The 14,003-nt window shown below is 42.6% G+C and overlaps 1 protein-coding gene and 1 long non-coding RNA gene across 2 annotated transcripts in view; both read right to left on the bottom strand.

Moving 5' to 3' along the window:
* LOC143301969 (putative thioesterase PNKD) overlaps positions 1-13,728 on the bottom strand; it is a 34,019-nt gene extending 20,291 nt beyond the window's left edge. The window contains exons 1-5 of the mRNA XM_076616451.1: positions 13,593-13,728; positions 12,422-12,546; positions 11,822-11,934; positions 10,395-10,453; positions 6,059-6,151 (exon numbers count right to left, since the gene is read on the bottom strand). Coding sequence (XP_076472566.1) covers positions 6,059-6,151; positions 10,395-10,453; positions 11,822-11,934; positions 12,422-12,546; positions 13,593-13,627 — 425 coding nt within the window. The 5' untranslated portion in view covers positions 13,628-13,728. The remainder of the gene's footprint in view (positions 1-6,058; positions 6,152-10,394; positions 10,454-11,821; positions 11,935-12,421; positions 12,547-13,592) is intronic.
* On the bottom strand, positions 7,397-9,372 carry LOC143301978 (uncharacterized). Its single transcript, XR_013057870.1, has 3 exons — positions 9,040-9,372; positions 8,173-8,329; positions 7,397-7,563 (listed from the first exon to the last, which is right to left on the bottom strand). It is a non-coding gene; the product is annotated as an uncharacterized LOC143301978 (long non-coding RNA).
* Positions 13,729-14,003: the final 275 nt, after the last annotated feature.

Raw genomic sequence — 14,003 nt, 5'->3', positions numbered from 1 at the left:
CCAGTGGCCAATAGCCTGAGAAACAGCAAGAAAAGTGCAGTTGCTATGCAAAGTTGTGTTAAGTCCATGAATGGGCATCAGGACCCAGTGAGAAACCGAAAAAACATTGCTGGTGGACAGCACGGGGGGCAGGAGTGACGTGCTGTGTCAGCAAAAGTAACTACAGCGTCAACCGCCTAGGTTACAAATGCGGAGTTGCCTCCCTTGGCGCCGAGAATCGTCGAAAAGGATATTGTCTTTAAAGCACATATCCCCTGGTGTGACATGTCCTCGTTGTAGAGGGAGGAGTGTCATGCTGCGTGTGAGAGTCCGTGGTTCGATGCCACCGTAACCGACACAGGTGAAAACGGCCGCAAGGGGAATAATTATAATGTCCCTTAGTGCCGTGGGCATCCCAACCCGAATCAGTCGCCATCGGATGCGAGACAGTCGGGGCATGTGGCATGACGGCGCCGTAATCCAGTGTTATGGGTGTCGTGGACGAGGGGGTGACAAGTCCATCGGCTTGCCGTGGGATGTGCATCCCCCTGTAGCTGAACAGCGGTCCAACCTTGCGAATAGCTCCTGTGAGAGGATCGATGTTCAGTTGTTGTGTGTTGACGGATAAAGTGATAGACAAGATCGGCCTGAGCACTGCCAAGAGGCAGGATCGAGTTATCAAGAGGCACTCCGACGTGGAAGTCCCGATATTAGTCTGGGTAACAGTAGAATTAGGCGATGGGGCAGGAGAATCCAGCACTGCCGAAGTTCAATGGGCCGTGCACGTACCTGCTCTGTGGGCGAGGGGCGGTGCAGATGCAAGGTGTGGCACGGGGAAGCAGAGTGGTGCATAATTGCTGCAGCAAGTTAGCGATGAGTTGCTGATTGTTTGGTTGAGCAGCTTGCTGAGACACCATTAGTCGATGGGAAACAGCAGCAATCGGCGGTGTGGCAGATGGGGTCATCACCACATAGCTTGGTGGGACCGTGCATGTACCCGCACTGTAGGTGAGGTCACCGGCAAGGGTGCCGAAGCAGGGGTTGCCTCCCTTGGATCGGGCGCTCCAGACAAGGAGAGGGATGCACGCCTATAGGCGAGCGTGTCCCCTAGTGGTCCACCTTCCTCCCTACACCAGGGGAGGGCATCCCTACGCACCTCGGTCGCCACTGGATCCGAGACGGTCGAGGCATGCCGCGTGGGGGGTCGCATGATCCGATGTCACGGCCGCCACCATGGACGCATTGCACATAGGGCCCAGTCTAGCGTGCGGATCCACAACAAGCTTTTTTTTTTTTTTTTTTTTTTTTGTGGTGTTGTTTCCCCATTCCTTTTTCGATCTTCTCACACTGGTCGTTGATCCATTGTTCTTTGGCTTCTTCCATCTTTTTTCTCACAAGTTTATTGGTTTCACGATACTGTGCGGCTTCGTTAGGGCTAGTGTTTTTCGTCTTCTTCAGGGATCTTCTCTTATCACACAGGTCAAGGATGTCGTTAGAGATCCATGGCTGGTGTTTCTTCCTCTGTCGCCCCAGTACCTCTTCAGCTGTTTCACGGACTGCCTCATTGAAGGTGTTGGTGAGGTCGTTGATGTTGTTATCCAGAAGGCTGAGTGCCGCAAACCGTCCCCCGAGCTGAGCTTGGAAGACCTCTTCAATCTCCGGGTCTTTAAGCTTCTCCAGATCAAACTTGATACGGGGTTGCACCGCTTGGTGTTTTTTCTTCAGCTTCATCTTCATTGTGAGCAGCACAAGGTCATGATCACTGCCTATGTCAGCTCCGGGGTAAGTCCTCGTCTTTGCTCTGTTGATGCTTGATTTGAAACGCCGCGGGGTGAGGACAAAGTCAATCTGGTTGTGAGTTCTCCCGTTCGGTGCATGCCAGATTGTTCTTCTTGACAGCTTGTGAGGGTAAAGAGTGTTAGCGATGGTGAGCCTTTGACTGCACGCAAACTCCAGAAGGCGAAGTCCCCTGTCGTTGGTGTCTCCTGTGCCATACTGGCCCACTGTTCCAGCCCAGTCGTTGTAGGCATCTGAGCCGATTTTGGCATTGAAGTCCCCCTGAACAATGATGATGTCTTTTTGGGGGGCCTTCTTGATGGTGTCTTCTATTTTTTCGTAAAATTCTTCGACATCCTGGTCTTCATGGTCAGTTGTTGGTGCATATACTTGGATGATTGTGATGTTATTCGGTTTAGCTGACACTCGAATACTGATGACACGGCTGGTAACTGGAGTGCAGCTCATGATGCATCCAATGACTTCTTTGCGTACGATGAAACCTACGCCATGTTCATGTCGAGAATCTTCACCACTATACCACATCTTGTGTCCGTCATCCGTCATCATCTCTCCCAATCCCGTCCATCGTACTTCTGATAACCCCACAATGTCCCATTGGTAACGTTTTAGTTCATGCTCAAGTTCTTTCACTTTGCCGCATTGATATAGCGTGCGGACGTTCCATGTTCCAATGATGACTTTTTCTTGTGGCAACTTAAATAATTCTTTCGCTCCAGTAGCTGACTTTACACTTCCACCCTGGGGCAAGCCAGTGGTAAGCGCGGTCGTTGTTGATCCGGGCCTCGACCGATCCGGCATGTTGCTGGCTATGGTTGTGTCCTTCATGTCTTTTCTGTGGGCTTAGGTTATTCCTTGGTGGCGCCAATCTCCTCTCCAAGTGTCCTACCAGTTATACCGCCGGTTACTCGGTCGTGCCATGACACAGCAAGCTTAGTGAAGACATGGACGCCACGGGAAGGCGTTGCTGTGGACACAATAATGCAGGAGAGGCCTTTTGCAATAACCTTACTGTCTGGCAAGCCAGGCAGTGGCTATGCGGCGATCACTTCACCTGGAAAGGAGAGGTTATCGAGTGACACATCACTTTCCTTGAGTGAGCGGGACGTCCAGCACCAGACCTCACTATCCACAAACAGCAAATTTGCCTATGCCACACTGAAGAAACTCACCAAGACGCAGCAGAACAAATCGTCTGTCATTGAGGATACCTCAGGCGAACTACTGACAGAAAGCTCCGCTGTTCTGAACAGATGGACACAATACTGTCAAGAATTATACAACTATCCCATACAACCAGATGACAGTTTGATTGACAGAGATATAACACCATCAAGGGAACCTTCACCCCTGCCAGTGTTGAGGGAAGAAGTGGAAGAAGCTGTACGCAGTCTACCAGCAGGAAAGTCACCTGGAGCAGACAACATTCCGGCAGAGCTGCTCAAACACGGAGGGAATGAGCTGGTCACAATTGTAACAGCAATCTGTCAAAAGATCTGGGAGACAAAACAGTGGCCCTCAGAATGGACTCGGTCGCTCATCATCCCCATACCAAAAAAGGGGAATCTCCGCCAATGCCAGAATTACAGGACAATCAGTCTTATTAGCCACACGAGCAAAATCATGCTTCGAGTCATTCTAAACCGACTCAAGAAAGAGGCTGAAGAACACCTGGCAGAGGAACAAGCCGGATTCAGAGCAGGCAGAAGCACAGTAGAACAGATCTTCACCTGCCGATTACTGATGGAAAAACACCTGCAACATCAAAGAGACCTGTTCCACAACTTCATAGACTTCAAGAAAGCCTTTGACAGGGTGTGGCATGATGGACTGTGGCAGGTACTCAGACAGTTTGGCATCGAGGAGGGTCTCACCCAAGTCATTCAGGCGCTGTACAAGACATCCAGCAGCGCAGTCCTCCTCAACAACCAAATCGGAATATACTTTAAGACCACAGTCGGTGTCCGTCAGGGTTGCCTGCTCTCCCCAGTACTATTCAACCTTTTCCTAGAAAACATCATGCGCGAAACCCTCCATGACTTCCACTCTACCATCTCCATAGGAGGAAGAATCATCAACAACTTGAGATTCGCAGATGACATAGATCTACTAGGAGGCAGCAACAAAGAACTACAAGACCTCACCAAGAGACTAGAAGGAAGAGCAGGTGCATACGGAATGGAAGTGAGCACCGAGAAAAGCAAAGTGTTGGTAAACAGCTCAACCAACACCCAAGCTCAAATCTTCATGAACGGACAACAACTTGAAGAAGTGGATGCTTTCAAATATCTCGGCACCACCCTCACAAACGACGGTCGCTCAACAACTGAAATAAAGATTAGGATAGCGATCGCAACATCAGCAATGGCTAAGCTCAGCAAGATCTGGGAGAGCAGAGAGATCAGCTTTCCAACAAAGATCAAACTGTACCGATCCCTGGTGCTATCCATACTGCTGTATGGATGTGAAAGTTGGACTTTAACAGCAGAGACTACTAGGAAAGTCCAGACGTTTGAGACAAAATGCTTCAGACGACTGCTTGGAATCTCATGGAAGGACAGAAAGACCAATGACTTTGTCAAGAGCCAAATAACTATGCTAGTGGGTCCACTGGAACCACTCTTAGCAGTGGTCAAAAGGAGGAAGCTGTCATGGTTCGGGCATGTGACACGCCACAATTCACTGCAAAAGACAGTTCTACAGGGAACGCTAGAGGGTGGTAGGCGAAGAGGGAGGCAAGCTAAATGCTGGATGGACAACATCAAGGAATGGACCAATATGGATAGCGCTACGCTGATACGACAGGCAGAAGATAGAACCGGATGGCGTCGTCTGACTACGGAATCGTCCCTCATGTCTCCTCTACGCCCATCCCGGGCAGGAGAATGAATGGAAATGGAATGTTTCCCCAAAGGGATTGTGGCACATTCCACTGGTGCAACTGTGGGTATGGGTAAAGAGATAGAGGAGGTCGACTCGTACACTGCCAACTGGCAGGGCTGAGAAAACGCGGATCGCATCGAGTGCATTCGCGGATTGATAAAAATGACATTAAAGGTAACACTGACCTGAGTGTGTGGCAACAAACCTCCAGAAGTCACCAGAGGAGGTGTAGGAGGTGGTGGAGTTCTGGAGTCGACCGGAGGGAGCGGAGGAAGTGGAGGAGGCGGCGGGTTGGCGTTGTTGAGAGGGCCAGGAGTAGAGGGCCCAGAGTGTCAGCGAATCGATTGCGATTGCGCCTTAATTTTAGCGCGATCGCCCAACTGAGCTACATAATTATGTGACCTGGTTGGAGACATAATTTGACAAAAAACAAGAATGCCAGAGAATCGACAGACAGGCAGAAAATACGGAGAAAAAAAAACTTAGCCATATGAAGAGCACAGGAACAGGAGTCATGATGTCTGCCAGAAAAAGAGGGTGCTAGCCAGCGGGACAAAGGGGAGGTTACCTACTTCCGGGAGCTTATCGGCCATAGTTGCTTTCGTTTTCTCCGCATAGGCGGATAGTAGTTTGCACAGGACAGGAATGTCAGACCCCTGCCGGAGTCTGCACTAGTTGGGTCACGGTTAAGTATGTGTAATTAAAAGGCATTTTTCCAGACAAGGCCTTTTTGAAAGTTGCACATTCTCATCAAATCAAAATCACATCTGCTCAGTTCAAAGCTGGCTTGGGAAGTGCAGTCACTCTTGCCATACATTTCACCCAGCTGTTAAAAATCCAACAATCGGATGTTGCATTGCATTGTGTTGTGTTGTATCACTATTGTCAGAACAGACTTCTCTCTGTGAAATTCAGGCTGCTCTTCCCACAGACAGTGTGTCACTACAATGAGAGTGTCACCCCCCCCTTTTTTTTTTCTTTTTGCCAGAGATATGAGTCTTTTCTTGACTTTTTGACTTCCTTTTCTTGACATGGGTTCTTTAATTACATGCACTAAGCGCATGCTGCACAAGGGACCTCTTTTTTATCGTCTCATCCAAATGATTAGCATCCAGACCACCACTCAAAGTCTAGAGGAGGGGGAGAAAATACTGGCGTATGTGGGGATCAAACCAGTGCGCTCAGATTTTCTCACTTCCTAGGCGGACACATTACCACTATATTAACACATATGTTCTTGACAATACATGTGAAAGTCTATGACAAAAGTGGCAATTATCATATTATCATAACACAATAAATTTCTGTCATCACTTCATATAACACCCCTACCCATGCCAATACAGAGAAAGTGTCTGAATGACAAAAAAGATAGGTTAACCACTAAGTTCTCACTTACTGTGTGATGTCAGGCACGTTATCTGAAGAACTGCCATAGACCCTGACCTCTGGGTAATGCTGTCGCATCTCCCTGTTTCCTCCACTGTGATCCCTACCAACACCAGTCAGTTGAAGGTGGTCGTGTTACAGTCATTTGGAATCAATAGGATCTGACATGTTTGCAATTGTACACATGTTGCAACAATTAAATCATTTTAAAAAATACAAAATAAAAAACACTTGATAAGCAATGAGAACACAAATTCATATATCCACACACAGAGATAGATTACATCTCTGTGTGTGAATGTAAACACACAATCTCTCTCTCTTAGTCTTTAACTCACAAACTCTGCTTCTGCGTTTGTGGATTGCAACTCACATGTTCACATGGCTTATGCATGTAGTTTTTACCACATCATGTAGGTAGCCATAAGAACTGTACCATTTTGAACTGATGTGACTTGATTAGATAGTCTGATATTTTACTATCGCAGTTTATTGAGTGTTTATGCCATTCCTTATTTGTGACCCTCCACCACGAAATGAGTCGCTTTGCACCAGAGGTCGATTTTTAGTTATTGGTATATCATAAATCTGCAATAAATGACCTTTACAGCGAAAAAAAAAGTTTGTAAATCGGATGATTCTGTGAAAAGTTATTGTGATTTGAAGTTCTAAAGTCGCGAAAGTAACGAACTGAGAAATCAAGGCCGAAAAGTTTTGGAACATCTTCATAGCAACCACATACTTCTAAGCAAGATATGTTCATGAAATTTGGCACACACATACTTAGTGGCAATGTCCACAATTGCACAAAGTTTGAAAGAAAAATATTGAGTGTATTTGATTTAATTCAAATAAGAATTTTCTATTTTTTTTGGAAAGAATTGCAACTGAAGTATTAGTATACTTACTTTTTAATCAGCTCAACATGACTAAAAACCTTCCAGTTTTAAGATCAGTTTTGTTGTGGTGTTGTTTGTGGTCCAATTACTATGAAACTTTTGCTTTGTATAGTATGTGTACTAAAATTTATGCCAGATATAGGTAAAAAATGCTAAATCATGACGCCGAATCATGTAATTGTGGTAATTCAATGTACTCACTGGCTTAGTGTGCTTGTGATATTACCATAATCCATACAACAAGCACAACAAAATAACAAAAAAGATCCACACAACAAAACTGCTCATACAAAAGGTACAAGTTCATGTGTGTTTTATCCCAGCATAGCTTCAAATGAAATACATTTCATAATCCAAATGAACACTTCAAACAATTCATCTGCAAAGAAAACCTACTTGTCAAACCCATACTTCACACAATAAAGACACACAACCTCATCAAACAAACACTCAATCTGCTCAAAAAAAAAAAAAAAGTGCAGATATGTGGCACAGGTAATCAATTCTTGTGGTACAAAGTGTCATCAGGGTGGATGGTGTTGATGTTGAACCTTCTTCCTCCACTCTTTTTTCTCCACCGGTGGTGTCAGTATGTTCCAAAAATGCATGGTTTATCCTGAAACAGTTTGTTATGTAATACTTCTTTTTCTCTTTTCATTTCCTTTGTTCTGAATTATTTTCTATATGTTCTAAAGTTTATTCATTAATGCTAATAATGTTAGATTAAATATCAACAGTAATTTCAGTTTTGTACATTTACATCACAGCTTTCATTCTTTACACAGGACTTTACAAAATGCTTTACTTCTAGTTCTATGTATTTTATCAGAAAATAAAAAAAGAATACACTTATATATATATATATATATATATATATATATATATATATATATATATATATATATATATATCATAATATAATCAGACAAAGCAGTTTACTGATAATAAAAGTATGAAATAGTGATTATTAATGCTGTATCACTATGAGTATCAGTGTGCATATCAGTGTGCATGTGCATGACATGCTGCAATCCATTAAGTTACTTTATGCATAGTGGCATGTCAAGCACATGCACACTTATATCATTTATGTAAATGTCTGTGCAAAAGCTTACAATTCCATACATGTACATCTAGACAAAGTTTGTAAAAAGAAACTAAGTTTGCACACTTCATGGTAAATTTATACTATAAATCATAGTACATTAACAGTTTGCTCACTCACTCATAGATAGTTCACCAGCAGACAGTTCTTTAGTTGACAGTGTAGTTAGTGTGGTGGTGTTGCCTCTCCTTCTGATGACATGACTTGCCAGCAGTGATCTCAGAATTATTCACTGGTGTACAGGCAGGCATATAAAGTACCATCATATCTTTCAGGGCTGAAAAAGAAATAGAACTATTAGTAATACTGTTAGTATTTACTGTTGACGCAACTCTATATTTATTTACCTCAAAACAACACAGACACAGAAACACACACACACACACACACACCAACCTGACACACATTCACATAAAATATCCATTCAAGCAAATTCTGTGAAACTGAAAACTGTTCATAATGTCATGCCCCTGAACCTCCCCTAGCTCAGTTAAATGGTTAAACTGTGAAGAGACAGTGTGTGTGTGTGTGTGTGTGTGTGTGTGTGTGTGTGTGTGTGTGTGATATTGTGTGAGTATGTGACTCACTGTGTGACACACATTGTGTGTGTGTGTGTGTGTGTGTGTGAGAGAGAGAGAGAGAGAGAGAGAGAGAGAGAGAGAGTGTGTGTGTGTGTGTGTGTGTGTGTGTGTGTGTGTGTCTGTGTGAGTGACATGTATACACACTGTGTCACACATTGTGTGTGTGTGTGTGTGTGTGTGTGTGTGTGTATGTGTGAGATATTTTAATTTACATTCTGTTAATTTCCTCAGATTCATTTTATTCTTTTAATCATTTTTATTCCAGATGTCAAACAGTGAATTTCTGTTCCAATGTAAGACAATAAATCAGTCTTGAGTCAATCATTGTTAAATAAATTATTATCAATTGATTATTTCATCATTACATTTCAGTATTTGTCAATGTGGGTAAAATAAGAATGCTTACCTTCAGACACTTCAGATATACAGTCCCCCAGTCACTTTGCTTGCATATTCCTTGTGTGAGCTGTGAGAAACACAGTTCTATCACTTCAGTGCAGCAAGTCAGTTTCACTTGTTTCCATGTCAGTCACAACACTGATGGCACCTGGTGCATGTGATTTCGGCAATGACAGGCGAAGGCTTCCAACCTTTCTGTATCTAGTGCAAATGTTGATTCGTCATCTACATCAAAATTAATAGTATTGTTGATGAAAACTGAACGACAATCCTGCGTCGTCTGCTTTCGAAATCAGCGTTGCCTTCGTGTTCACTGAGATCGATTTCATGAACGGTCAGTTCCATCAATGAAGTTTGTGGGTTAGAAACTCACAAACGTTGTCTTCTTCACTGAATGGCAAAATGTGTGCGACGCAAGTTATCTTGTCAGGAAATCGCCAAGTCACTCTTGAAAACGTGCTTCCGAACCCTGCGACCATGTTTATTTGAGCTAGCGTGCTAAATGGCTGGTTTCGTCACGTGGCCTCTCTCGGCCAATGACAGAGGGGATTTTCCTTCATAGTGACGCATTGTTTACGTAGTGTATCCTTATTTTGAAAGCGACGATTCGCTCGTAGTTAAAAAAAATCAACCAATGAGAAGGACATAGATTGAAAGAGGCGGACTTGACCTTTAAAACAATGTATGATTCGACCGGTCGATTCCAAGAGATGAGGGAGGGTAAGCTTGTCAAAGTTGATCGATTTCGCGAAGTCATAGGCAATCAGAATGACGGGTTAGGCATTTTAAGCACACTTTTAAGGCAAAAGAAGACACAGTTATGCCTAGATATTTCAATATCAGATAAAAGAAAGCCTAAAGTTTATTATGAAGTCAAAATCTGAAAATCGACAACCTGACCCCCACCCGCCTAAAATCGCCGCTAGCGGGAAAGTTGGTCAGGGACAAAGCGACTCATTTCGTGATGGAGGGTCACATTTTGTGTCATAAAGTGATATGCCTGGAAAGGTCTGACAACTTCATATTGTTCACCTTGCCATGCTTAGTTTCCATGATGCTGAAGAAAATGACAATGTAAAAGTTTATCACAGCCATATGCAACACACATGGATAGACATGCATTCAAAAACACACACGCTAACACTAACAGATACCCACAAACCACTACATCAGGGTGACTAGATGTTTAATATATAGACTCACCATGTTAACACCACAATATTTGTTAATGTTATCAAGAAAGTGAAGAATACCATATCATTTATGCTTTTCACATGACCCAGACTATAATAAATTCATATAAAAGATATAGAAATCTATTCCAAAAATATACAATTTTATAACAATAGCTTGACAACTTACCAGTGTTTATGTGTAATCAAAACAGCCTCTGGCATGATGTTCCTACTGCTCAAGTATACCTGGAACACAAACAGTACCCTTACCAAGGCAGTTTGGCCTAATACATTATTTTAGTTGAACAGGTACATGGTGTCAAAACGGTTTGGGGATGGAGGGGGGAGTGAAGAGAGAATTAAAATGATCCAAGCTCACTTTCTGGCCAGTGTCAGCAGCTCAAGTGAAATCTCCATGTTTATCAGATCAACAAATGGAACAGAAAAGGAGAGCTGTCTGATGTATTTGAAAGCATGCGGTCAGCATGCAAAGAGTACATCAGCCGACGTCTACATCAATTTGATCAACTGGTGATGCTTAGCGGCAGAGTTGTCTCTCCCTTTCTTTCTCTCCAGAGCCTAGTTCCCTTCTTCCCACCCCCATCTCTTTCTCCTTCCATCTGTTCAGCTTCACACACACATACATACATGCAAACACACCCCTCCTTTATACCCACCGCAACCATCACACGCACACAGCAACATGTACACACACACATGAAAACCAACACACACACACACGTACACACACACACACACACATACACACACACACACCAAACAAGTACTGGCACCAGACTTATCCAGTTTTCATAACATTCCAATTAAAGCTATAGTATCACTACCACAGTACCTGTAAAAAAAAAATTTTTTTTTAAATTAAAGCACCAAGAACAATCATACTGCACATTCTAGATTCCAATTTAAAAGTAAGATTATCACCACAAAACTTGGTGCAACTGCCTCATAGTACAGAGATACAGATAGTATGAGCAAGAGAATCGCATGGGAAGGGAAAGACAGGCCTAAGTGGTATAAATGTCTGGGACAGGCCAGCATTAGAAGTGCTATGGGAAGAGCTGAGGTAATAGATTTGGAAAAAAGGTAAACTACTGTGTCACATATAGTTGTCTCCGCTTAAGTTATCTCAACAAGTAAGTTAATGCAATTCCTTGGCTCCAGCCAGCACCATTCTTTGGCTTAATCTGAGAAGCTAAGTATTTGGTTATTGTGCTTATTTCAGGAGAAAAATTCTAAAACTATAAGATTTAATTAAGATACCAAGTCAGTGTGAAGCAATGGATGTTACCTTTAATTTCCTTTGTTTTAAATCTTTGAAAGTGTTTAATCTCAAAGAAAAGTGAATGTAGAATTCCAATGAAAAATGGTTTAACTTACTTTTAAAGATGATATTTTTCACTGATTATTTGCTGTACGTTCTGGACAAACCAGGCATCAACATGGACTTGTCCACCATGAGCAGATTTTTTTCCTCTTCACTTCACTGATGCCATGTAATGTCCAAGTTGTCCCTTATAAATTGTTTCAGACAAACCTGAAGCCTATACTGTAGACCTGGAAGGAAAGTATACAGTTAATTCATCTGTCACCCACCTGCACGGGTTCAGCATGGCCTGGATCAACAACAACAGCGCTGTTACTGCGACGATCCAAGACCAGGTAAGCGTAGTTATCCATCAGCATAGGTATGGGGACAATCACCAAGTCTATGGAAAACAGAAAAGAGAGTGAATGTACAACATATAATACAGAGACAAATACACATAAGCTACTATATTTAACTGACTATTAGCCATTGTTATATTGAATCAGGCACTCTACCTATGTGTGGTATCTGCCAATACAGAGATGACATTGACCAATTCCAACATCATGCCTTCATTAAGTTCATACACAACTGAATGGGCATGGTACACACGGCATTGTTCATGTGTGTGTGTCTGTATTATCTCCCCGCCCTCTATATCCTTCCTTCTGTGGCCATATCTTTGTCCACGTACACACATACACACTCTGTGACCATCTTTGTGTCCACGCGTGCACACACACACACACACACAAACACACTCATGCACACACACACACACACACACACACACACACACACTGATACAGATATACTGAGCATGAGCACACATTCACATAATTATGCACATTCATGCAATAGTTCGAATGTTCTACCATGTACTATACCTCCAAACTCAAATGGCGTGATGCTTGAATGCTGACCACCAACATCCTTGAGTTTTTCTTTGGCTTTGGCAATATCACGCTGATGGTAATAATGACCAACACGTGTCCTTGTATAAAGAAAGTACCTGGAAAAGGAAACAGTTATAAAATAAGAAATGCAGTTAGTGTTCATAAATAAAAGTCTACAATTTTTAGAATAAAAGTTCAAACTGCAAAAGTGGTGTTTGGTTACATAAATTATGTTCTATAAATATATATAGTATTTATATAGTAATTCTGCTCAATATATTAATACATAATAGCAAGCAATGTATCACTAATATCACTTTGCAAAGAGTTTGGTAAATAATTACAAATTTAGAAACAGTACTGATCTTAAAGCATAAAGAAGAACAATCAATTTGAACAGTGTCTACATTATTCGCATCTATCCAAACTCTTTAGGTTTCTGTTTTCAAATCATTTAAACTGTCACTAACATTCATAAGGGATATATTATAATGTCATTTTGCCAGTGTGGAAGTGTTGCTCAGTGTATAGACAGACATAGATCTTACATAGATACACTGATACCCTAGAAAACGGAGTATGGCTGCCTACATGGCAGAGTAAAGATGGCCATACATGTAAAAGCCCACTCATGTACATGTGTACAAATCAACGTGGGAGTTGCAGCCCATGAACAAAGTAGGTAGATAGATAGATAATGTGTGTGTGTGTGTGTGTGTGTGTGTGTGTGTGTGTGCATATAATTATACAAGATATAACACACACACACACACACACACACACACACATACTTTCAACTGTCCGCCTGTGGAACCAGATTCCAGACCATATAATCTCAGCCATTTCCCCTAAGTCTTTTAAGACCAGGACTAAGCCTCAGGCTCAGTTTAGGTACAGGACAGGGTTGGGTTTTCTTTGTTCTGTTTTGTTTTTTTTTTTGTTGTTGTTTTTTACTGATGCTGTGTGTGGCCCGGGTTCCCATGGCTGAACTAGGGGGGTCACCTAGAGCGCACCCCCTATTGTGGATTGTTGCCCGATATAGGGATTACCTCATGATTAAAGACAAGACAAGACAAGTTGACAATGCTTACGACCAGTACAAGTATGATTTTACCTCAAAGAGAAAGATAGAAACGAACAGTTCAATCGAAGTAAAACTTACCCGACACGGAAGAGACAACCCCCCGCTTTTGCCATGGTGACAAGGTGGATGTGACAATCACCACTGGTACAGTTCCAAAGTTGATACAACACCTGGATTGCTTACAAAATCTGTGTTGTGGGATTTTCTCCAAGCGGAAGTATTCATCAAGAACCATCAATTCAACAGATTGTTTTTCGCCAATGCCAAGTTGTGTCCCTTCTCTCTCTCCTCTCGGAAAACGTGACCGTCTTTGTCAGTTCGTCAATCACTTCTATGAATTTCGTTTGAGAGGTGTTTGGAAAATAACATCTATTTATTTACTTTTGTAATTGCATGTTTCTGATTTTGTTATGAATTTTGTCACAGCTTATGTGTGTGTGTGTGTGTGTGTGTGTGTGTGTGTGTGTGTGTGTGGCAGTGCGTGTGCGC

Source organism: Babylonia areolata, chromosome 2 (genome assembly GCF_041734735.1).
Source record: "Babylonia areolata isolate BAREFJ2019XMU chromosome 2, ASM4173473v1, whole genome shotgun sequence".
NCBI lineage: Eukaryota > Metazoa > Mollusca > Gastropoda > Neogastropoda > Buccinidae > Babylonia > Babylonia areolata.
This window is presented reverse-complemented; position numbering and strand designations above follow the sequence as displayed.